General features: G+C 33.3%; 1 protein-coding gene across 1 annotated transcript in view; it reads left to right on the top strand.

The window, feature by feature from the left end:
* LOC127705376 (peroxidase-like protein) overlaps positions 1-26,729 on the top strand; it is a 49,973-nt gene extending 23,244 nt beyond the window's left edge. The window contains exons 3-13 of the mRNA XM_052209680.1: positions 1,865-2,030; positions 3,113-3,315; positions 4,447-4,635; positions 15,388-15,439; positions 16,612-16,712; positions 18,338-18,439; positions 19,763-19,849; positions 21,475-22,192; positions 23,214-23,383; positions 24,464-24,566; positions 26,372-26,729. Of these exons, the coding sequence (XP_052065640.1) occupies positions 1,865-2,030; positions 3,113-3,315; positions 4,447-4,635; positions 15,388-15,439; positions 16,612-16,712; positions 18,338-18,439; positions 19,763-19,849; positions 21,475-22,192; positions 23,214-23,383; positions 24,464-24,566; positions 26,372-26,453 (1,973 nt within the window). The 3' untranslated portion in view covers positions 26,454-26,729. The remainder of the gene's footprint in view (positions 1-1,864; positions 2,031-3,112; positions 3,316-4,446; positions 4,636-15,387; positions 15,440-16,611; positions 16,713-18,337; positions 18,440-19,762; positions 19,850-21,474; positions 22,193-23,213; positions 23,384-24,463; positions 24,567-26,371) is intronic.
* Positions 26,730-27,291: the final 562 nt, after the last annotated feature.

Here is a 27,291-nt window from a genome sequence, read left to right as displayed (position 1 = left end):
TGGTGCAACATTACAACATAAAAAGACACACAATAAAATATCAATTGAAATGGCTTAACTCGATCAAAAGACACAAAAACAAGTAAATATACACTGAACGAATGATTTGATCTATGACACAATATAAATAAAAAAAGATGTATCAATGTCAAAAAGACAACTTTAACCTAGGACAAAATGGTGTTAAATAAAGTAACGTACACAGTTAAATTTAAATATAATAATTTTGTTGTTAAGAGTACAGAAACATTTTTTACAAAATAAATTTGTTGTTCATAGAACGAGTACAGAAGTGAAAATTTATCGTCATACATAATACTTATCAAAGGTGGTACATATTAAAAATAGTAATACGAGATATAACACAAAATAAGTAAACATTGAATAACAGAAATGCATTACAAATTGTGTCAACAGGTCAAATTAACACGAAAGTACGATTTGAGAGTACTCGCAGTTACTGAAAGCTAGTTAAAAGCCAAAAACAATCAATAATAAAAAAATCATGCATCAGAGACTAAAATCAATTAAAACACACCCCAGGCAGGGATTTAGTCTTTTAACGCCATGGACAGTCAAAGAAGACATGACTTGTGCAATGACGAAATAAAAGTAACGACAGGCAGTAGGATAGTTAAGATTTATCCTTATAATGAATATGTATGATGTTATATATAGATAAAACAATTTCTAAATAGAAAATAAACGTGGATGTGTATACATACATCCCCAAAAAACCATTCGAAAAGAATGCAAATTTAGTTATGTTTTAATTTGTTGATGATAAAATCGATGTTAGTGCCAATGAAAACAATATTCAAAGATCTTATTACAACATTAATAACATTTAAGAGTTCCAATTGTCAGTGTTTGTGAGGGCAATATATTTAAGTACTAGATTTCCCATTGTTCTACATAACAGAAGAAATATTATTCATGTATACTAATAAATATATAAGTACCCGATGGTATGATAAGTAGGATCTGCTTACCCTTCCGGAGCACCTAAGATCACCCCCAGTTTTTGGTTGGGTTCGTGTTGCTCAGTCTTTAGTTTTCTATGTTGTGTTTTATGTACTGTTGTTTGTCTGCTGGTCTTTTTCTTTTTTTTGCCATGGCGTTGTCAGTTTATTTTCGACTTATGAGTTTAAATGTCCCTTTGGTATCTTTCGCCTCTCTTTTTTAAACTTACTAAACGGTGAGACAAGTCACAAATATTCAACCATCGAGACATCAAACTATGGTCCCTGTGTTGTTTTCATTCACATGACTAAAATCTTAAAATAAAACAAACAACAGCTTGGCGGCATTTTTAATTTGGCGGCCATAATGGATTTTTTTTTCGATGGATCTATATCTAAAAATGTTCATTAGCATCATAACAAACACTGTTCAAAGTTTCATGTTTATACTATAAAGTGATCAACTATGCCAATGTATTGTACTTAGCCGTTGGACCGGAATAATCTATATATTATGCCTAGAATATATAATTCAAAATGCACACTTTCACATTTATTAAAAAATCTAAATTTTATTAATTACTGAACATTGCTTTTTGAAGACAATTTAGATACAAAACTGCATTTTTTAAGAGAACATTGGGATCCAAGATGAATTTTTTTACTTACAGACCAGTATATTTCTTCTTCTAATATAAATTTGTTTCTATTTGGAATGTCTTCTCGTTCATTTTGTTATAAATGTGGCAAAATCTACCAAACTTGTAGTGATGATCCATCGTAAAGCATTAACTGACTTCACTAAAATAATTACACATTTAACAGTTCATCAAGTGCTAAATCTTTATCATCTAGAATAAATTAAATCTTTGTTTTGATATTCTGAAAATTTTCTTGTTCAGATCAAATGAAAATGAGCCATCAAACTATGCGACAAGAACCACCCCAATCCACGCCAAATAATATGATGTATACTTTTCTCAGAAGAAGCGAAGATATGATGATTGAAGGTGCATTCGGTAAAGCTGCAGAAATTGCAATTACAGCTACCTATAAAATTGAAGAAAGGTGAGAGATAAATAGTACTACATGAAGTATTCAGTCACAAGGTGCAATAAGGTATATGTTGACATCTAGATGTTTTTGGTTATTTGTACGAAATTTGTATTTGTACATTAGGGTTGCTGCCTCATTGGCTTAGATCAATATATCCATGTTTTCCTACTCTTACAAAAAATTATGAAATTTTTATCGATTGTTACCAAATTACTTGTCAGAAGCCTCACTGGAGGAAATGTGATATTTTCGACCATTATGTTCCAACGACATTATCATCAATAAACATAAAAAAAGTTAGAACCATTGCAAAAGAGGAACAATAAAATTTCAGATTTCAGTTATCTTTTTTTGTATATATCTCTGGGTACATTAAGCAGGCACATCAATCAGATATTTGTTTTTACTAAAACAAGTTGTAGTAGTCAAATAGGATCTTATCCCGAACTGTCTTAATATTTGATTTATGTGCTCATATTTTTGCTTAACAACTCTTAAAAGTTCGATTTATTGCTGTTTTTGTTCGATACTATTGGTGGTGGCATTCGTGTCCTTTTACTGTTATGTATTCCAAAGTAAGGGTATTTTCATTGCAATATTTATTACATTACATACATGTACATACATTTGGATAACTTCTCAGCAAAACTATTTTACAGCATTCCAACTAATTTCAAAACGCTAAAAAAATATAAAATAAAGTATAAAAGTATAAAGTTGTATACTTTCCAGTTGTATTTGTGCATGCAAAGAAGTGGTGTCGATGGCATCATTTTTGCGACAGAAGACAATACCAAAATCTTTTTCAATGTTGGCCAGAATCTAAACTTATTGTGAAAGCATTTATGTTTCGTTTAAAACGTTTGATATTAAGAGGAATTGATGCAAAGGTAGAATATATATATAGAAAAAAAACACAAAAAAACAGGTATATGCTTTATTTTCAAAGTATATATTTTCATTAACGACCAATTAGTTAAGCAATAAATACATTATAAATCCGTGCGATACATTTGCAGATATTGCATGTAAGCTAAATTTATAATGTCGATGACAGTGACGATTTGAAAAATAAATCAAGAGTTTTTTTTTAGATTAAAGCGACCTGCAACATCAACAGACATCCTTCCATTATTCCACAAATTTATTGAACCATATTGTCCCAAACGACATATTGTTTGTAACCCATTTGAAAAATACAGAACAGCTGATGGCACGTGTAACAACTTACATAATCCAGTATGGGGTACAGCAATCACACCACAAGCAAGATTTCTGCCACCAAAATATGGAGATTGTAAGTTTTACAGATAAAACAGGTGTATAGTACACTTATCTATAGGCCACTTTTACAAACCTGTACCACAGGGACTCGATTAGGGGATAGATGTGGTACTCATATATATGTCGCTTTTACAAACTTGTGCCACATGGACTCGGTTAGCGGATCGATGTGGTACTCATCTATATGTCGCATTTACAAACTTGTACCACAGGGAGTCGGTTAGCGGATAGATGTGGCACTCATCTATATGTCGCTTTTACAAACTTGTATCCCAGGGACTCGGTTAACGGATAGATGTGGTACTCATCTATATGTCTCATTAACAAACTTGTACCACAGGGACTCGATCAGTTAACGGATCGTATTTTCTGTTTAGTTGCATTAATTTTTATCCGCATTGAACACAAAGACTTGCATGTTTACTGCCAGTATACAGTATACTTTCATGTCCATATACTAAAAACTCATAACTGAGTCCTTGTGACTTTTGCAGATCGAGTTTAAGACAACCATGTAATCTCGATTTATTCATGTAATATTAATTATGTTGAATTAGTCAACAATAACAATAATTGATTTTTACTCCTAACTGATTTATTCTAATTTTCTTGTCATATTTCATTGTGTTGTAAAATTTAAGTATTGTTTTGTAAATATATTTCAAATATATTATCTAATGTCAAAGGTTTTGTAATGTTAAACTATGATATGTTATACTTTGTCATGTTTATGTTATACTATATTATGTTATACTTTGCCACGGCTATTGTATACTATGTCATGATTATGTTATGTCATGGTTATGCTATGTCATGATTATGCTATGTTATGGTTATGCTGTTATGTTATGTTATGTTATGTCATGGTTATGTCGTGTCATGTTATGTCATGTTATGTTTATGTTATGTTATATTTTGTCATGGTTATATCATGTCATGGTTATGCTATGTTATGTCGAGGCTATGGTATGGTATGTTATGTTATGTTTATGTTATGCTATATCATGTCATGGTGATATTATACTATGTCATGGCTATTTTATGTTATATTATGCTATGTCATTCCTCTATTTCATTATGTCTTATCGTGTTGTTGTTATGTTATGATAGTGTTTTGCAGTTAAAAACAGTTTTATGTTTTCAGCACACAACTTAGGACACATACCAAGAATTCTCAGCGTTACAGGTGACCCCCTACCGAGCCCCAGACTTATCAGTAATAACGTCCATGGTTCGGGTGTAAATCATCCCAGAAGTCAGAAGTACACTGTCGCTCTCACACATTTTGGTCAGTTCATAGATCATGATGTTATATCAACGCCAATTCTAATAGGTGAGTTATAAGATAAGAACAGTCTACGGAATAGAATCCGTAATAGTTTTAAAACAGGAAAAATAGTGCTGATGTGAAATGGCATTTTAATGAAAGGTCTCATGTGAGAAGCATAATAATTATTTTATCAGAACTGAACTAGACCACAACAAAATATAATTACAGTTACTTGTGCTATAGGGTCATTTCAAAAGGAAAACAATTTCAGGTGAAAAATGACCGATTATACAGTAATTGTAGAGGTGTAAGATATCTAACTAACCGTTACAAAATTAAGGCTTCTTCTTCTTCTTCTTCTTCTTCTTCTTCTTCTTCTTCTTCTTCTTCTTCTTCTTCTTCTTCTTCTTCTTCTTCTTCTATACGTAATAACTTCCAATCATGGAACACCTTCTCAGTGGAATAATTTCCGGAATGAGGAGTTATAAAAGAGTTTATGTCGCACATATAAAAGTTTCTGGTATAACAATGTATATACACTAAAATCCAATGTTCACGGATTAAAATCTAAAAAAAACACTTAAGCTTTATACAATAAAAAGCGGGACACCACTGCCTCTACCTTAACACATATGTACAAAACAGTTAATATCACAAATGTTCAATACACGATTTCATTTTGTTAACAGTTAGTCGGACGAACTTATGTTTTTTGTAAAATACAAGTTCTCTGGGTATGCAGCTTATACCACATATCATTAGACATTTTCTGAATTTTGTCTAAATCGCTTCGACTTTTAATTCCAGGCAACAAAAACGTTCTGTCAATAATCAATTTCACTATATCTGACTGTTTATTTAACTTTGCGGTTCATCCTGAAATACCAATAATGGAGATCACTAACGCCTTTAGATTGGAGAATGTTTCTTTTCTCTGCTGATGTAATGCAGGACAGAGAAGTAAAAAGTGTGTTAAGTCCTCATTTGATGTCCCACAGCATCTGCATAAAGAAGACTCTCTTCCACCACTAAATTTGTTTTTATTTGACTCAAAAAGGTGAGTTCTAGTTAAAAGACGTATTTTTATTGCTCCTTTTATAACAACTGAAAAAGTTGATGAAAAGCTGGTCCAAACAGGGTGTACAGATCCAATTTTTTAGGACGGTTCTATCTAAGTGTACCAAAGTAGTTTTTGATTCGATTTCTTTGAGAAAAAATATAGACCAATAATTTTGGAGAGCCAGTTTCACAGAAGATTTCCATGATAATTTTGACGATTACCGTTGCTTTAGTGAATCCATGCTTGGCAAATCGTACAAAGTTAACGTACCTGCGACCTTACAGAAGAAACTATGATGATTATCCAAATTCATAATTAGTTGTCTGTCTACCAAATCCTGTTTTATGAATTTCAGCCTCAATTGTTAGTGCACCTAAGGGGAGGTATACAACTCCAGTAGCTGTTCTTGTAGGCATTGACTGGACATTTCTTAAAGTTTTTATATGGAATCGTGTCAAGATGTCCAATTACTTCTGGTTAAGTGGTAGAATCTCCATACCATACAACAGACGAGGAAAGACGTAGCTCTGAGAAATTTTGTATGATGTTTGCGGATTAAGGCCGTTTGTACCATGCATACCAGTGTTCATCACGGAATACATAGTTCATCTAGCAATGCTGATACGAGCGTCAATATTTAATTCATTTTCCTCTATTTCTGCTCTTATTAGACCAAGGTGTGTAGTATCTTCCGAAGGATATATAGAGTTGTTGCCTAAAGTCCATTGTAAATCAGATCTGTAAATATTTTTAGGTTTATTTAAGATGACTGCCTTAGTCTTTGAAGGATTGATGGTTACTCTAGACTGGTTGACATGATGATTGGTTACGGAGAGCATACATTGCAATTCCTGTTCGCAGTTACTAATGAAGGCTACATCGTCCGGACAGCCAACATAATGTGTGCCGATTTTAAGTCCTAAACTATGCGATTGAAAATCCTCAAGGAGATTGTTGACATATACTTTGTACAGAAAAGGTGAGAGAATGCCACCCTGGCGTACCCCTTGGTGAATATGGAAGCTGTCGCCGATGTTTCCTTTCCATTTAACCTTCGAGACCAGACCACTGTATAGGTTTTTTACTACAGTCCACAGGGGATGGTTTTGTGTGTTATCATGTAGTGCGTCCAGCATTATTATATGATCCAATACATCAAATGCCTTCTGGCTGTCAACAGTAACCAGATACAGAAGTTCAATTGTGATATGTTTTACTTCCGCTCTAGCCTCAGTGATATCTAGCCCAGCCATAAGCACAGACATGCCCTTTGTAAATCCAAATTGAAGTGAATTGAAATTATGAGTCAGCGATGGCAGTATGGTACATTCAAAAAGCTTTGAAACAACAAGTGTAACGGCAATTCCCCTGTAGTTGTCCATCAACATTGGAGTTTTCCCTTTTTTTAGTACAGGTATTACAATGCCAGACTTAAATATATGTGGAATAAGTTTATCTTTCATGATAGTATTAAAACAGTCTGTGAGAAATTGTTTGAATGCTGGAGAATTTTTAAAATGTTCAGCAGCGAGACCTAATTCATCTGTTGCCTTGCCGGAATGAAGCTGCTTAATGGCATCGCAGGTATTTTGAGTACTGAATTCCGTTGTAATATTTTCCTGTTCGCAAAGTTGTTGGATGAGATTGTTCCGGTCATTACAGAGGTCTACAGAAATTCTGGGTCATATCCTTTGTCTTTGGGGACAGCCAGGTCCTCGAAATATTTTGAGAAGCTTTGTGTTTGTTCAGTGGCAGAGTACCGGAGTTCACCATTTTCCATTATGCACATCGAATCCTTGTTTCTGTTGCCTCTATGACGACGAATGAGCCTATGGAACATTTCATTGCATGGATTGTTCATCACTTCTTTAGAAAATTGTGCCCCATCTATGTATTGTTCTCTCCTCATTTGTTATCTTAGATTGCGTTGAGCCAAAATTTTGTCTGTCTTAAAGTGGTCATCATGTTTTCCGTGTGATTTCCAAGGATGATATTTTCCCTTACAGATTTGAAGTAGGCTGAGAGTTGTGGGTGATGCCTTAAATGTTAGACCTTTCAGTTTGATGATTTTTGATGGAACGGCAACTGTAGCCGCTTTTTTTAGACAGTTGCACAGAAATTGAATGTTTTCTTCCAAAGAGTGACTTTCTATCTTGTATTGAGTAAGTTCTTCGTTTATCAGAGCATTAAAGGTTTCAGAGTCTAGATCTTTCCATTGAAGTTTGAATTGTCTTGCAAAGTTTGGTTTGACTATTTTATGTTTTATGTTAGTTTTGACTTCAATTTTTGCACTGACAGGCACATGACTTGAAGTATTGGAGGGACATCCATCATGTGATTTATAGTTGGATATAATTGTAGAGGTGGTATTGTCTAAAATATAGTCTATTTGAGAACAGGACAGTCCAGAATGGTGGAAGAAAGTTGATTTGTCAGTACAGCACTGTTTTAAGTTTATTTCGTATACAAACGCTTGTAGTAGTCTGTCATGTTTGTTATAGTTTCTAGGCGGCTTTAAAGTCCCATTGAAATCTCACGCTATGATAATTCTATGAGTTGCTGAATATGTTGAAAGGATAGAACTAATGACATCAAAACATTCAGTATATTCCAGATAAGAGAGGATGGCGTCAGATGATTTTTCCAAGCTACTGCAACACCCCCTTTCTCTCTTGGCAGTTTGAAGTTATCGATTTCCTCGTTGGTGTCAATGCACCTTATATACATGTCCATATTTGGTAACACAGTACCTAAAATTTGTTTTTGAAATTCCTACAACGAGTGTTTCGGAATGCAGATTATATCTGATGACGTTTCCAATGTATTTAGATAAAATGAATTTCCTTTTCCTTCTATATTAGTTGTGGTTAAGGATAGATAATCTTTGATAATTTCTTCCGTCGAGTTTTTCTTTTTTAATTTCACTGGCTTTGTGCGATTCTGACTATGCCTTGATCTGGTGGTGGGTTGATTTGGTCGACTTCTAAAAAAGACTTGTCTGAATTTGCTTGGTGGGAGGTAGCTCTTACAGGTGTTAACAGACAGTCCTGCATGGTTTTGACTGTAGTTCGAGGTTGGTAGTGCCTGTTGTTGGTTCTCTTGCAGATTTAGGTATGCAGAAATCTTATTGCACGGAATGTCACCAGGTGAAACAAATAATGGAGTGCCTGATGGATGATTTAAGCAGTTCTTTCTATCTTGAGCTTCCTGTGTACTTGATTGATGCACATTTGGACACTTCTGTGTGGTCTGATTTTTGGACACTTCTACAGAATTTTGATGCATATTTACACTGTGGTATCTTGGCGGAATTTTGGGTGTAGCATGGTTCGTCCTGTTGTGATGTCTGTTACAGTTGTGTGGTTGGCGTTCCGAGTTTCTGCTGAATTCTGCTGGTCTTGCTTGAGGTGGCATATTGTTTCTAATATCCCTCTGTATGTGCTGGTACTGAGAAGACTGATGCATGTGTTGTTGATATAAATTTTGTAGTGCACCATAATGTGTGTAGAGTGGGTGCTGATATTGCAGAGGATGATGATTTATTCCAACTGGAACATTTGGTATAATATTTGGAACAAAGCCTGGAGGTGGTGGAACATGCCTTGGTATTGTCATGTGTGGATACATGGAGAAGCCGTGATTTGGTTGTTATGGTGGTTGCTGTATAAACTGTTGTTGCTGCATGTTTTGTTGTTGCTGTATCATTTGTTGTTGCTGTACCATTTGTTGTTTGCATTTGTTGATTTGCTAGCATGTTGTTCCTGGACATGTTCTGCATCATCTGCATCTCAATCATTCTGAACCTTTGCTCTTCAGTGTTATTATTATGATGGTTAGAGTTTAGATGATTTGATGTTGATGGTTGTTGTGTAGAATTCGTGCTGAATGATGCCCCTTCCGTTTGTTCATTTTGGTGACGCAGGCTATTTTGCAGTTCAATAGTGGATTTTAGCTTATTGATCTCATTTTCCAATTCAATTATGTATGCTTTATCTTCAGCATTATTGATCTTAGGTTTCACTGTTCTTATAGTCTGTCGTTTGGACTTTTTCTGCATGTTGTCTGACGAAGATGGTTCAGAATTGGGTTTACTTTTTGGAGTGGCTCCATAGCATTGGTTGCTGGTATGCTGGGAATGGTTATCCTTTGCAGTGTTGGCTTGATCAACAGTATCGTGTTGGTTATAAATTTCCTTTACCAATGTAGTTCCATCCGATACATCTGTTCCAGAACTTTTATTAAATTCTGGTAGATTAGTAGGTGGCGAGGGAGGTCGCACACAGGTATCAGGAGATGTGTCATTTACTACTAAAGAGTTCATTTCGGAATGCAGATTCTGTGATTTGGTACCACCAGTTGTGTCTAACTCATACAGCATGTTGTCAGTGCATAGTGCACAAACAAAGTCTGATGAGTTTAGTGCACTAACAGCTGATTGTGAGAGTCCTGCATATTCATAATGTATCCATAGAGAGCATTCACTACACTCAATAGTTTCTAGAAGAGATATTTTGTTGCAGATTGGACATATGTCTGCTGTATCCTCATCTAAATCTTTGCTTTCATCATTTCTAAATGTGATAGCTAGATCATCCAAATTGTCCTAACAGTTTGTGTTTGCCACAGCAACATTTTGTTTTAGATTTGGCACTGTACTGATGAATTTTGAAATTGTAGATGTAATGTTATCATTTAGTGATGTAAGCATGTGTCCCTTTTTGGAGAGTTCATCACATAATAGTTCGTGAATATCAGCCAAATAAAGATCTACTCTAGAGCCATTAACTACCATTGTTGAACTTGTATGGTATAGATTAACAACGAATTTTAGGTTCTTGCCCTGTGAATTATCTGTTTTGCGATTAAATACTTTAATACATGTGTCAACCTTTGCACCAGATGTTTCCTCACTATGTCTAACCATTCCAGCATATTGTGTAGAACAATCAAGTATTGTGATGATACATTGCCTAGCATACTCATAAGCTGCTTTACTAAATTCCAATACCAGATAATTTCCAGATTTCATTGTTGATTCAATGTGAGGTTTCGAACAGGCATCAATTTTTCTTTGAATGGCTTTGGTTTTATCTATAACATAGTCTTTATATATTGGGTTTGAGAGGTGTAGATTGCCGTCTGAGTTCATACGGGTAATCCGTCTTGTTTGAACTTCTGATGAAGCCATTATACTAATTTATATTGATCTTTATTGTTCGGCCGAAGAGTTACTACGAGGAGAAAGGAGGTGTGCAAGCAGGTTTATTTATGAGGCAGAATATATATCCAAATATTGGATGAAGATGCAGAGCAGATAGATCAGCAGTGTAATCCACCAAGCAGTGTATAAGGGATTTGTATATGATGTTAGCCAGAGACATATATTAGATGAGTATAGCTACGAACGAAAAGCCAAAGGCGCAAGGAGCCAACGCGTCGTGGATATTCCAACCATTGGAAGGCTCTATGGGGTGACGGATTAGGCATCAGATATGTATTTATATGATTCAGGAGAGCAGTCATGTGAAGCAATTATTATATGCGGTAGGTGAGAGCAATGCAAGTCAAAATCCCCAAAATATGTGAATAGCCAAGATCCGTGGAGGCTGAAATGTTGAGCGTTTTACAGATGCAGAGGTTGAGCCAGGGAGCACGTCGTGGATATTCCCACCGTTGGCTATAATATCAACACCAGCACTGTCTTTGTATCTGTGTTGCCAGTTTCGTAAGCCAGACTTTTGACAACGTCTGTTTTGGGTGAATTCCGTCCCTGTAGAGTTTGAACATGTAGTTGTCTCTAAGGGTTATTTTTTTGGACTTTGAGGTTTTTTCTTGGTGATGATGGTTGATGTCTATGGCAAAATTTGGCGAGGATGTGTCTAAAGTAGAGTTGATATATCGAATGTTGTTATTTAATTCCTCAACGTTTTTGATTAAGTGTTCCTCTTGATTCTTAAAGCTTGACGGATTTTCGTGTTTTTTTGTAACCATTGAAGTCAGTTATTAAGCATGGCGGAATTTCTAGAAAGGTTACTTTACAGCCTGGATTTGATTTTAGAAATTCTACTATTAAGTATCAGTGGTTTGCTGAATGATGTTTTGCTCAGTAGAAAGTGATATGAATTTGCCGTCGTATTTTGTAAGGTCGCAGGTACCAAGCCAGACGTACAAGTGTATATTGCCTATGCGGTCAATCTGTTGTGCTATATTTTGTTTAAGCCAAGTGTAGCCCTGCTGTGAAATGCGTGAAGATTTACACCACCATCTGATCTCTAATTCTATCTGAGTATACACTTGATCCCATAAACCAAAGCCTTTATTATCAGTTAGGACAACTGGTGTGAGTGTTTTATTCCCAATTATAGGAGGCAATGCTCTTTTTAAGTATTTCTTTAATTTTCTTTCCGACATGAATATTAGGAAGAAATAATGATGTTAACTTTGTATCTATGAGGCACTGTTTATATACATTAAATGAAGATGCAAAGCAGGTCAGTAGTGTACTCCAAGCAGTGTATTAAGGATTTGTATAAGTTGTAAGCCAAAGTCATTTATCAGATGAGTATAACTACGAGCGAAAAACTAAAGGCCCAAAGAGCCAACGCGTCGTGGAAATTCCCACCGTTGGAAGGCTCAGTTGGGTGACGGGTTTAACTTCGTGATTGAAAACTGGAAAGTCAATAATACAAATTTGTTGGTTTAAATTTATAAATTGTCTATATTATATACCAAAATCGACTTAGTTGCACTACTAAAGTACAATGTGTAAGGTAGAGGCACAGGGTTAAAGTTTTTCTAAAAAATAATGGCGGCCATTTTTTCCAGGGCAAAGATGTGTGATAAAAAAAAAGTCAAATCAAAATGATCACTTGACAATGCAATAAATGTCTAAACCCTCATGGTAAGATTCGTGCAATGTTGTAGAACTCCATGATAAAAGTTTTCTAAAACTGTGCGGAACTAAACACTATAAAATCTAAAAGATTTGTCTCTGTGCGAAAACAGGTGCGTCTGCTGTGCTGTACAGGTAACTGTAAACATTTTCCTGATTATTAATTGTTTATTAATTGTTAATTAGTAAAACAAAAAAGGTTTTTCACCCCAGGCATAAATAGCCGTAGCCGAATCTGGTATAACGTTTTGGAAATTTGAGTGTTCAGTGCCCTTCAACTCCTTATAAAAATAAGGAGATGTGGTATGATTGCGAATGAGATAACTATCTACCAACGTTCAAATGAAGTGGATGTAAGCAATTATAGGCAATCGTACGGCCTTCAATAATGAGAAAAACACGTATAGTCGTGCTAAAATACGATCTAGGAAATGCAATTGAGTGGCTAGATATTCAGATGAAAAAGGAAGAACTATTAAGTAAAACCAGAAAAGGAATCAATGCCTTCTGGAGTGAGCGAATTACATCCCTAGCTAAGCTCTATACCGGCCTTCGATACCTTAACAGTGATTTATTCATGTCAAGGAAAATACATCCAATATTGCGAATCAAGCACCAATCTCCAAGAGACAGCAAGCGAGTACCTACCAAGACTAGACTGTTAACTGGTACTTATATACTTCAACCACTAAGATATAAGATAAAAAGAAGGAACTGAAGATCAGTGTATAGCTTGCGATTGTAAAGAAGAGACATTAGCACATTTGCTTATACAATGTGAAGCTTGGAATTACTTGCGAGATCCAAATCTACAAACAATTAAGAACCTCTTAACCGCAAATGGTGAAGTGCGTGAAGAAGAACTTACAAGTGAAATGACAATACAAGTATAAATGGACATTACTAAAATACAAAAGAGATATAGAATCACATCCAACCTGATGTCTAAAATAGAATTTCAAGCAAGAAGGCTAGTGTTCCTCATACACAATGCACGATATCAACTGGCGATGAAAGACCAAGCAAGGAAATAGGATGCCTGGGAGTAGGTGCAAGGATGGGAGGGGCAGCAATGAATAATTAAATGAATAATTGATTATGTACTAAATTATATTTTTGAAAGCATAATTCTTCTATTAAATCTAATAGTTCACAGTAAATATTTTTTTTGCGAATTATCTTTAAAAATATTTTTGAAAACATAATTCTTCTATTAACTCTCATAGTTTACAGTGAATAATTTTTTTGCGAATTATTTAAAAAAATATATTAGGTGAATTCATATATTTCACAGTAAATAATTTTTTTTTTGCGAATCATCTTTTAAAAATATAAAGTGAATTTTTCTTATCCCTATAAATATACTAAATTTATTATCAGAAGACCAAAAACTTTAAACTTTCCGATGTAAAAAGTCATAAAAACTTTAAACTTCCCGATGTAAATAGTGTATATAATGTTTTTTTGTTGTTGTGATTTTTAATTTTCATTATGTTGTATATTTTTGGTGGTGGAACTGTTCGACATACGAAAGTATGGTTACCCTATAAAGGGTGTGAAGATCCAGAGAAGAAGTCCAACAAATTAATGAATAGAGAAAAATGAGGGGAAGAAACTAAGAATTGGGAAAAATGGGGTGCAAAAATAAAAAGAATGACTGTAAAAAAAAATTAAGAAATCATATAATTACAGATAAATTAAATACTTAAATATAATTTTGATAAGAATTTAACAGAATACGCTTTATTTTCAAAGATAAAGAAAAATGCTCCTAAAAATTAAGGAATACAGAATCAAAAGACCTCCAATCCAGACGCTCTTAAGTGCCAATCTGCCTTAGAATCAGGCAGTGGTGAAAACATGACAAACAAAAACCCACTCAAGTTGACATTATATTATGTTCAAATTGTATGATGGTGCATGAATATAACATTCGTTTCCTTTTCCTGTTCTGGTAATTCAAGATATAATTTGGTTGAAATGCACTAGAAATTAACAACTAAGGGGAGCTTACTCCGTAATTTGCTATCATTCTAACCAAAAGTTATCTAGATATTTCTCGAATTACCAGACACGCAGAAACAAAAGACCTACCATGTCTAACTCATGATGAGGTTAACTTCAAAATAGGATGTATAAACTGATCCTGAATATTTATAAACTGATACTGAATATGTATAAACTGATCCTGAATATAAATAAACTGCTACTGAATATGTATAAACTGATCCTGAATATAAATAAACTGATTCTGAATATGTATCAACTGATCCTGAATATAAATAAACTGATACTTAATATGTATAAACTGATCCTGAATATGTATAAACTGATCCTAAATATGTACAAACTGATTCTGAAAATATATCAACTGATCCTGAATATGTATAAATTTATACTGAATAGGTATCAACTGATACTGAATATGAATTAATTGATCCTGAATATGTATAAACTGATATTGAATATGTATCAACTGATCCTGAATATGAATAAATTGATCCTGAATATGTATAAATTGATCCTGAATATGTATCAACTGATCCTGAAAATGTATCAACTGATACTGAATATGAATAAATTGATCCTGAATATGTATAAATTGATCCTGAATATGTATCAACTGATCCTGAAAATGTATCAACTGATACTGAATATGAATAAATTGATCATGAATATGTATAAACTGATCCTGAATATTTGACTCTGAGGGTTAAGAAAATAAAAGTCAATCAATCATAACAAAGTAACCGCTTTTTCTAAAGTCGGACATTTCTCTGCAGTGCATATAATTTTTTTGGATTAAAATGTATAGAAAATTTTGCACATATAGCATCTTAAAACCAGTTATTTCGTATTACAGGTGAGGGTCTTGATCAGATGGTATGTTGTAACGGTGATCAACCTGTCAACAGGTAAGATTATCTTTCTTTGAAATGAATCATCTAGAACACTACGTTCCTTGCCATCAAGATAAATATATTCAGAGGCTTAGCCACCATCATGAAAACAGCCCATTGGATCAAAGTAAAATAACTGAAACCCGACGAAATACATTAACACATGTCATATCTTCTTAGAAAAAGTGGTCCAAAGGGCTATTGTAGGGTCAAACTGGAACCCTAATCATAAATTTGTCTCGACTTGAATGTTCATTAAACATTTGCAGATTAAGTAATCTACAATCAGTTGATATAAAAAGTAATCAGCCTGAAGGGAAATAACCCTCTAGATGTGATAGCTTCAACTATATTAAAGGCAGAAATCTTTTTATTGTACCAGAAGTACAAACAACTAAAGCAAAGTTAAAAAAGGAGTCGACTGACAAAATCATAACAATAAACGAAAAACGACGAAAAGACAAACAGCAGTCTACAAACACTGCATAAAAACTAAAGACTAAGCATGCAACGCCATCTCCACAAAAACGATGCTGATCTCAGGTTTTCCAGAAGGAGTTAGATTCCGCTTGTGACACCCGTAAACTATAATTCAATATAGCTTTCATGATTATAGAATATCGAGGAATGAAACACATTCAATTTAAACTTCAAAACATGAAATGAAGAATGTTTGTATCTATCATGATAAGTGTCCGAATGCTATATAGATTGAGTGGTAAAAAACAGTCAACTATTAGACAGTTACCGACGTGATGAAGCAATTATCAACACTACTAATATGAATAAAATATACATCAACGAGACAACAACCAAACGGAAAGTCAAATATAGACATTTAGAGTGAATAAAACAGTGGAATGAATTTATCAAAGACCATCAAAGAATTGTCACCTTCATGAACAACAAAAACACGTTACCTTAAATGTATCTTAGCGATACTTTAATAAACCATTCCTAAAATATGTTGTATGTATATACACATCCTTCTCCTTGTATTTGTTTTTGTTCCGGTGTCAACATCTTTAATAATGTACTGGTGAAAATTTATGTGGTACGAAACAAAAAAGAAAGTTTGGTAAATCTAGATCTTTTTAAAAAATATATGTATTGTTATTCTCTCTCTCTCTGTCTGTAAGGAGGTTTAAAGATTTTTTTTACATTTATAATCTATATATTTGTTTTAGACCCGAATGTTTCCCGTTCTTTACCCCTCCTGGAGAATTCAAACATACATGTATGGAGTTTGTACGTTCAGAAGCAGCACCAACTACAGGCTGTGGTCCAGGTATACATTTACATTATGGAAGTTTTCAGTGTGTTTATGCTTATAATCAAGCATCAAATAGGGGCAAACAGAAATATACAAAGTTTTTTACAGTTTGCACAATACCAAATACTCAGTCGATCTTCAAATATGGCAAATTAGCTTGTATGTATGACACGACCTGCACAGACAATTAACGTCTATTCATTTTCATTTTGCAAACTTTTTTGGGGGGCACTGAATTCAACTAAGCTGAAAATCAATCTTTTCTTTTGGGGTCTTTCGTCTGTGATGGTACGTATAAGATAAAATAAGATATTTTTATTCCAATTAAAGGTCCCACTATGAGCAAAGTAATTTAAAACAATTATTTTTTTATAACTAATCTTATATAGATATGAATATATTCAACTTAAGGTAATGATCTTAACCCACAGCCAGCTGACCAGAGCCATAAGCACATACGTAAATAATAGTCTTTTATTCAAAAGCAATACAGCTTATAGAATTTACATTTACAAATATAATAGCATCAGTGATTAATTACACATGTGTTTTACAATTACAAACAAGTTTGAATCATCGGCGGAAAATGACAACAAATAATATAAATAATGAAATATGAGCATTTATATTAAGAATAACGAATCTTATCAGTTCAATAAAGGTATTTACTTAGCTAGATTGTTAAGCTCTTTAATGTTATGAACAGACAATAGTTGTATATATTTATAACAAGATGTTTTTTTTCCAATAAAATGGTTTTATATTTTTTTTTCTTATATCAAAATATTTTTCACGTACTAAAATATAAGGGTATTTATCTTCAATGAGATGTTTAAAAATGCAATGATAAAACAAATTATATAAAATACTATTATAAGTTTATGAAGAGGGTGAAAAATACGAAAGGGACATTAAAACTCATAAGTCGAAAATAAACTAACAACGCCATGGCAAAAAACGAAAAGAGACCAAAAGACAAACAACTGAACAGTATACAAAACAAAACATAGAAAGTTAAAGACTGAGCCACACAAACATGATGTAAATGACGTTTCACTTTCAAAGGATAATGTGGTAGTATCATCATTTTATTCCACTGTATGTAAAAATGACGGCAAAATCAACATTTTGATTTGTTGAGACTATAACAAGTGACATTGAACAAAACTTCATACTCCCCTCTGAGTATCCGTATCATATTCCTCTCTGAACATCCTCGACTACCTCGAGCGACGTTACTCGCAGTTTATGAACATAACGTTTTGAACATTTTTTGATAGCGAAAGTATAGTCATTATCGTGTTCAAAACTATTTCAGACTTAAGAACAAAACAAAAAAAAAATTGCCATAGAATAGATAATAAACTTTTGATCGGTAGTGGAATAAAACATTATTTTCCTTGTCTTAGTGTATAATAATGTTACGCCATTGGAATGATATCCATCATTATTTATGCTGTTGTGATAGTTTTGTCACAACGTTTAGGTTTAAAAAAAATGGTATTCTGACTACAAAACATTCGGAATATTTATAATATGTATATTGGAACAACCGTATGAAGTAAATAATCCAACACAAGCTCTGTTTAAACTTCAGCAAAGAAGACGTATTAATGTACAATGTATATATGTATATACAGGTCCTCGTCACCAGATGAACCAGAAAACGTCTTACTTAGATTTATCACAGGTGTATGGTAGTAATATCCAGGCCATGAGAGATCTACGTACATTGCACGGCGGTGAGTCAGTTTTTTTTTAGTCATGATACACCAAATTTTGAGTTCCAGGATTTTGAATTACAATCACGTTTGGTCTGTACCGGCAGACGCTATCTGTTGTGACGTTAAAAAGTTGCGATAAAACATTTGATATTCGTCAGTGGCAATGATTTGGGCGTAAAACACCAATCAATCAATCAATACTTGTTGCATCACCGTATTTAATGAGTATATCTGCAGCCTTTGTGATTCTGAAGTTTGTTTTCCACACTTTCGATACATTGCTGTTATCTTATCAAGTAGGAAGAACACGTTTTATTTTCGTGTTAGATGTGGCATTCTTTCGCGATGGAAACGTGAATTGAAAAGGAAATAATGCCTCAACAGAAAGAGAAATGAACGCCTTTTTATTTTTTTCACAAGATGAAGATTTTTTTAGATTCATAAATAAACATGTTGAAGAGAAAACCAGATATTATTCGTACGTCTTCTTGAAATCACTAACTAAGATCGTAGCAAAATTTATAGAATGTTCAATAATAAGTCCTTTACGACAACTCCTTATTATTATGCTTATCAATCTTACAGTGAACATAAGACAAGCGACTGATTTCAAATCCAAATTTCCCGCTTTCCATCTACTCGGCCCATATTTATAGTAATTACTTATTTTATGTATTGTAAATTTATTGTTTTATTTGTTCTCAGCGCTAATAAGAAATATGTGGCAATGAACTTAAAGCCAGCAACAATAATTAATCAATCAGACAATCAATTAATCAATCACGAGAGATGGGGGATGTTTGTATCTTTAAAAAGCAAACAAACCTCGAAAGAAAGAAAAATATAAACAGTGTAGATCTGACGGTCTTTTCCATATTGCATTGACTTTTTGCGTTGCTTGAACTTTTTCGCGTGATAAGATAAAACACTGAAACATCGAACTACAACATAACACAAGTATGATCGTTGCGAACTATAACATAGCACACGTATGGTCGTTGCGAACTACAACATAACACAAGTATGATTGTTGCGAACTACAACATAACACGAGTATGATCGTTGCGAACTACAACATAATACAAGTATGATCGTTGCGAACTACAACATAAAACAAGTATGATCGTTGCGAACACTTTAATTATCGGTAATACTATTCATGAAATTTTTAATACAAGATAGTCTATGTGACTTTGGATAGGGGGAAGGGGGTCATGTGATATGTGTAGTTTATTTTATGTTTTTTATTATAAAGTTCATATCTAAGGGACATACACACATACTAGTAACCTCATAACCAGCCAATAAGTGGATTATATTGATAAATTGGACTTTTTGCAGGTGAAATGCAGGAAGGTGCCGGAGGTTTGTTACCTGATGGACCACCTGGTCTAGATTGTGTTGAAGGTCAAGTTTGTTTCAGAGCAGGTAATCTCTAATGAAGTCACGTGACATTTTACACACCTGAGTCCTGATCAAAACTTTTATTCAACTGAAATATCTAATAGATTCATTCACTCGTTTTAAACTCACAAACTTCTTTGTTTTTGACCGGGAAGAGCTAAGTTGTTGGTATCTACGTACATTTTAAAAAAGTGACCGCATTAGAATTTTGTGTGCGACTTGTTTAATTGCTGTCACGTCCATACATACTCTATGTCATATTTATTCATACACAATACCACTATTCTAGACTTTATTGATAAGAATGGCCCCTTATTAAAATTCCTCCACATTTTAAATATGTTGACCAATGTTACATGCATACTAGAGTACATGTCTGATAAGTACAAAGAACGTTCTGACATGAAATTATAAAATCAACCATGTATAATGTGCCTTGTTAAAGATATCAATAAGTATTAAATCTCAATACATTGTACACATGAACAGTTATCTCTTTTATATATCTTTCAAAATTTGCATACTGTAGTAGATAAAAAATAGATTTCAAGGTGGCAAACTAGAAACAAACCTAGAGTAAAACCTACATTTGTTTTTTTTTGCCCGCGACGCTAGACATGCTAGAGGATAAAGTTTGTGTGATAGCCGCTATGATCCGTTCGGGCGTCCGCCAGAAACATATAGAGGATAACTAACTTGTGTCAGCTGTGATTCAAACAGTTTTTTCTCAACATTATCAAGTTTAATCTTTGCACAGTTATCGCATTTGATCGCAGTGATGTGCACTTCCTATTTTGAACATATTTAAGTGCCAGTTTTGGTAAGAATCAGGCAATTTAGAAGAATATCAAAACATGGCCGAAAAAACCGGCCAACCAACCCTCCTATTTTGAAGTTACTGTCATCCTGAGTTAGAAATGGTAGGTCTTTCGTTTTTGCGTGTCTGATAATTCGAGAAATCTCTAGATAATTTGTGATTAGAATGATAGCAAATTACGGAGTTAGCTCCCCTTAGTTATTGTTAATTACTAGTCATTTCATCCACAATATATATCTCGAAATACCAGAACAGGAAAAGAAAACAAATGTTAAATCCATGCACCATTATACATTTTGAAATTAAATTAATGTAAACTTGAGCGGGTTTTTGTTTGTCAAGTTTTCACCACTACCTGATTCTTAGGCAGATTGCCGCTTTATTTTTTTGTTATGTTTTCCATGTGTAAAGCTTTGTCGTTTTTGTCTGATTACTACAATGGGGGTCTAGTTTGTGTTACGTGTAAATCAAATGGTTTTCCTTCAACATAGAAAACGTTTTCACAGTGATTGCACGATGATTGAAGACATTATATATTTGGACAGATTGAATTAAAATATATATTATGTTCAGGAATATTCGTAAATGGGGGATTTGATATTTCTGAAATATTTATTATGTTTTTTAAGGTAATTGTTGAGAAAATACCTAACAAAATAAATGCATTTCAAAACAACAGGATCACATTTTGCATGCCACAATAGTCTTTAAGATATTTATTTCAAACAATTGGCTCATTTGCTTTTTCTCGTCTAAACTGTATTGTAATTAGCTCCGAAAATTCGAAATCATGTTGCTATATATATATACATATGTATATATTTAATTACAGGAGATCACAGGCATTCAGATGCACCACCATTAAATGTTATTCACGTTCTATTTCTGAGAGAACATAACAGGATAGCCCGAGAATTCCAAAAAATAAATCCTCATTGGGGAGACGAAAAAATATATCAGGAAACGAAAAAAATATTAGCTGGTATGTACCAACATATAATATACAACGAATACTTACCCGCCATCCTTGGAGAGGAAATAGTTACAAAATATGGAATAAGAAGTACAGCTAAAGGATATAATAATGTTTACGACCCAAAAGTTGATGGATCAACCAGAAATGTATTTGCTGCAGCCGTATTTAGAATGGGACATACTCAAATTGAAACATTCGTTGGTTTTATGACACCAGATTATGCACATGGAGGTCAAACGCCAGTTGTTCACGAATTTTTCAACACACGTTTAATACGAAATAATCCCTTGTATGGTGTGGATGGCATAGCACGATGGATGTGTACAATGTTCCAGGGAGCGCCAGATAGTTTCATTACAAATGCAGTTAAGGATAGACTTTTCGAGACTGAGCCCGGAAACGGATTTGATTTACCAGCATTAAACATGCAGCGCGCTAGAGATCACGGTATTGCACCATATAATAAATGGAGAGAATTTTGTGGGCTTAAACCTGCACTTCATTTCGGGGTCGCACCAATGGGTCTGATAGACCATGACCCACGATCAGCTAAAGCACTTCAAATGTCTTACAGGTAATTTTTATTAATTTGATTTATACAAAAAATATAGTAAACATTTCAAATTTGTTATGTCAAAAAGAATGACAAGTTATTTCTAATTTCCGTTAAATTCTGAAATATCCATTCTTAATAGTGCTCTTGTTGGGTTTTGGAGGTTCGAGTTTGTTTTTGATCTGCATGCTGCAAGTGTATTTCTACTAAATAATTTGTATTTATTAGTATTAAACAATTTACTACATGTACACTTATTTGTATTAGTATAATTTTAAATACATAATAATTATAATAATAGCAATAATAAAAAATATATATATTCATAATTATAAAGGTTTTTAAAGTGCTTATTTAAGAAATAATAACACATTCCAACAAATTAAAAACGAAAGATGGAGACAAAGGTTAGAGTTTGGATAAGAATCGGAATGTCCCTGAGAGAAATCTCTATATTTTGTTCAACATTATTATTTCGTATTAAGAATGTGATAATACAATAAGTACGGTATGGGTTTTTCTCATTGTTGAAGGCGTACGGTTGCCTATAATTGGTTACAGCCACTTTATTTGAAATTTGGTGCATAGTTGTCTCATTGGCAATCATACCACATCTCCTGATTTTTATATTGGTGTTCTACATAGAGTTTAATGATCATTTAAAAAAGAGGCAGGGCCAATTCTCCCTGTATTTTTTCACAGCAGGGTCATCTTAAGGAAGTGTTTCCAGGTCATCTTCAAACAGTGTTTCAATCTTTATTTATATTCATTGTATCAGAGCTTCATGTGTGGACTCTTAGGTCCTAACAATAGTATGGGCTATTTTTAAACAGATCACCAAATTATTAACGTATGTAGACAGCTCAAAATATCAATTTTGACATAATTTGAGCATCTGTGGAAATATGTAATAATGTTTAAAGTATATTCCGTTTTCAGTAAGATTTGATGAATTATAGACTTTGGCACTCTGAATGAAACGAATCCAGGGGAAATTGGCCCTTCTTTGCTTAAAATAACATATGTTTGTTTTTTATTATAGCCATCCGAATGATATTGACATTTTCCCCGGAGCTTTATCAGAAATACCAATGCCTGGATCACTGTTAGGACCTACCTTTCAGTGTCTATTCAGTCTACAGTTTTTGAATTACAAAGTTGGAGATCGGTTTTATTATGAAAATGATTTTAAACATATAGGATTTACACCAGGTAAACTTTAAAGAGTTATTGAATGTTGAAATGATTCATACATATAAACCAACATACCCAATGATAATAAGTAATTAAAAAATGATCTGAAATAAAAACAATTACAAAGTATTAATATGAAAAGTCAAGAAAACAGTACGTTTTACTGGTTTTACTTACAAAAAGAAAAAAAGTATTTCTGAAAAAAAACATTAGATTGGTAGAAGATCTGGTTGACATATATTCAGGCATTCGATTTTCCCCTGAGCTGACTTCACTAACATTATAAAAAAAGCTAAGAATACAGTACATAAAAAAATAAATAAAAAAAAAACAATATATCATGTTACTAATAGGTGTAATACCACCATTGATTTTCCCCTATTAGTCTTTGTTAAATTTGCACTTTTCAAAAAATTGTGCAGAATTTATCTTTGTTTGAAATAAATAAATACTTGGCAGGAGTAAAAATTAATCCTATCAGTACTGTAGACAAAATTTCACATAACATTTCATTGCATATAAGAAAATAACCATCACTGGAAGTTAACCAATCAAATTTCACCCCTTTTTTCCTGTGTACAAGCTTTAGTAACCATGTAACCTCAAATTTCCAAAATATTCTATAGAAACACCAAATAAAAGAATAATGGTGCTTTGAAACACCCAAGATATATGTTTATGACTCAGAAATTTTATTACTGCAATGAAATGTAGGATTAATATGCTACAACTTTCAAATTCAAGGGAATATTTTTTCGACCCTTTTTCAGATGTGACGTACTATGATTTGGTAGTATTACACCTACACTTGGTGTAAAACGATTAGTCATTGCCTTTGTAGGTCACATTGACACAATTTGACAAATTATAATTACATTTGTAGGTCAACGTAACCCAATTTGATAATTTATAATTATATTTGTAGGTCAACTTTACACAATTTGACAATTTAGGATAAACATTTGTAGGTCAACTTAACACTATTTGACACTCATAATTACATTTGTAGATCACATTTACACAATTTAACAAGTCATTATTACATCTTAGGTCAACTTATTAATAACACAATTTGACAACTTATCTTTACATTTATAGGTCAAATTAACACCATTAAACAACAGACACTCTCATCGTTGTTTATAAGAAACATGCAAGTGTCTCGTATGCAGTACAATGCTTTTGTCTCGCCATTATCTGGGTAAGAATAACGTAGAATTCATACGTTTGTCTAGTAGCCAGAAAGGTAACAATATCATAAAATTCATGTGTATATCTAGTCGATAGTAAGATACATGTAACATAATGTAGAATTCATACGTATTTCGAGTAGAAAACAAGGGAATGATAAAATAGAATGCATACCTATGTCTAGTTGATAACAAGGGAATAATACACTTGTCTTGTAGATAGAAAGATAACCATTAATAGAATTCAAACGTATATCTAATAGATAACAAGGGAACGATAAGGTAGAATTCAAACGTGTGTCTAGAAGATAACAAGGGAACGATAAGGTAGAATTCAAACGTATGTCTAGTAGATTACAATGGAACGATAAGGTAGAGTTCAAACGTATGTCTAGTAGAGAGACAGGGAACAATAAGGTAGAATTAAAACATATGCCCAGGAGATAACAAGAGAACAATAAGGTAGAATTCAAACGTATGTCTAGTTGATAGTAATGTATCAATATCGTAAAATTGATACGTATATCTGGTAGATAACAAGAGAAAAGTTACGTAGAATTCATACGTATGTCTAGTATATAGCAAGGGAACGATAACGTATAACTGATGCGTCTAGTAGATAACAAGGGAAGGATTAAGTAGAATTCATACGTGGATCTCGTAGATAGCAAAGGAATGATACAAGAGAACTCATACGTATGTTTAGTAAATAAAAATAGAACGATAACAGCGTACTCATTAGTGTGTCTGGTAGACAGTGAGGGAACGATAACGTAGAAACTCATTAGTGTGTCTGGTAGACAGTAAGAGAACGATAACGGAGAACTCATTCGTATGTCTAGCAGATAGTAAGGGAACGATAATGTAGAACTCATACGCATTTCTAGTTGATTACAAGGGAAAGATTGCGTAGAATTCATATGTGTGTGTAGAAGATAGCAAGGGAATTATAACGTAATATTCCTCCTTTTGTCTCGAAAATAGCAAGGGAATAATACCGTAGTACTCATCCGTATGTCTAGTAGATAACAAGGGAAGGATAACGTAGAATTCCTGCGTATGTCTAAAAGTTATCAAGGGAATGATGACGCCGAACTAATTCGTATTTATAGTAGATAAAAAGGTAATGATAACGTAGAATTCATACGTATGTCTAGTAGATAACAAAGGAAATATTACATAGAATTTATGCGTATGTCTAGTATATAGCAAGGGAATGATAACGCAGAACTTATTCTATATGATAAGGTAGAATTCATACGTATGTCCAGTAGAAAGCGAGGAAATTATAACAGAATTCAAACGTATGTTTAGTAGATAACAAGGAAACTATATAGTAAATTCAAACATATGTCCTGTAGATAACAAGGGACCGATATTGTAGAATTTAAATGTAGGTCTAGTGGATAACAATGGAACGATAACGTAGAATTCAAACGTTTCATAACTTTTCTAAATTAACCTTCTACGGGAACGCTCAAATCTAAATATTTAAAAAAACCCAACTCATTAAAGATACCAGGCTTATAATTTGATACGCCAGGAGTGCGATTCGTCTACATAAGCCCCTTCAGTGGCGCTCGAGTCAAATTAACTGGAATGGCCAAATCCAATACAAAGACGAGCAATATGATCAAAAGGGATATAAAAAGAATAGCCTTATTTTGTACCTGAGGTAGTTTGAACCTTATTTTCCTAATAATTTCTTCATTTATCAACGATGATTATTAAGTATTCCATATGCTATCTTTTAAATATTATCTTCAGACATTATGTTTATACATATTAATAGTTGTACGTGTTTTTTCATTTTCAGACCACAACGACACGGGCCTGAAATGTTTCCAAATCTCGATTTGAATTTCTGGCGGGAAATCGTTATCCATAAAAAGAAATAATACTCACGTTACCTCATGTTAAAGTGAGAGTCCAGCTACTGTCTAGTTATATACTCTATGATTAAATCCTTGATTTTATAGGCTGACGGTGTGTTAATTTTTACAATTATACAACATAATGAATTTGATAAATATGTATAAAAGAATTACTTTTTCTATTAAGGGGAGACACAACACAGTTGTATTGTTTCAATTTAAAAGTATATGTTTTTCATACAAATATATTTAATTTGATGGAGAGGTTTATAACTAATCATTAAATCCTTTAATAAATGCTTATTTTTGTTATTGTTTTTATTGACTTTCATATTATTACAATCAATAAGGCAGTCCATTAAATGTCGTACCATAGCGTAGTACAGCATCAGGAAACAATGAAAACCAGAGACATTTTTAATACTATTTGGCCTTAACTCTTTTCCCATAAATAGATGCCCAGAGTCAAAGTACAGTCTTCAACCAAAACAAAAAACAAAAAAAACACACTTTAGATAATAAGTTCTTAATCGACCTTCCGCTATATCAATTGCTAAAAAGACCAAAAGACAAAGATCAGACATCATGGACAAATTCTAAATATATGACTGCTTATTGACTGGCCAGTTAGGAACCTTGTGGATAATCAATATAAGTATAGCGCGAGATTTGTATCCTGTTGTCGTAGTTCCCAGTGTTAACAGTTTATACCTGGACCTATTATATCCTGTTGTCGCAGTTCCCAGTGTTAACAGTTTATACCTGGACCTATTATATCCTGTTGTCGTAGTTCCCAGTGTTAACAGTTTATACCTGGACCTATTATATCCTGTTGTCGTAGTTCCCAGTGTTAACAGTTTAT

The sequence above is a fragment of the Mytilus californianus genome, unplaced genomic scaffold, assembly GCF_021869535.1.
Source record: "Mytilus californianus isolate M0D057914Y unplaced genomic scaffold, xbMytCali1.0.p SCAF_6, whole genome shotgun sequence".
NCBI classification, from domain to species: Eukaryota; Metazoa; Mollusca; class Bivalvia; order Mytilida; family Mytilidae; genus Mytilus; species Mytilus californianus.
This window is presented reverse-complemented; position numbering and strand designations above follow the sequence as displayed.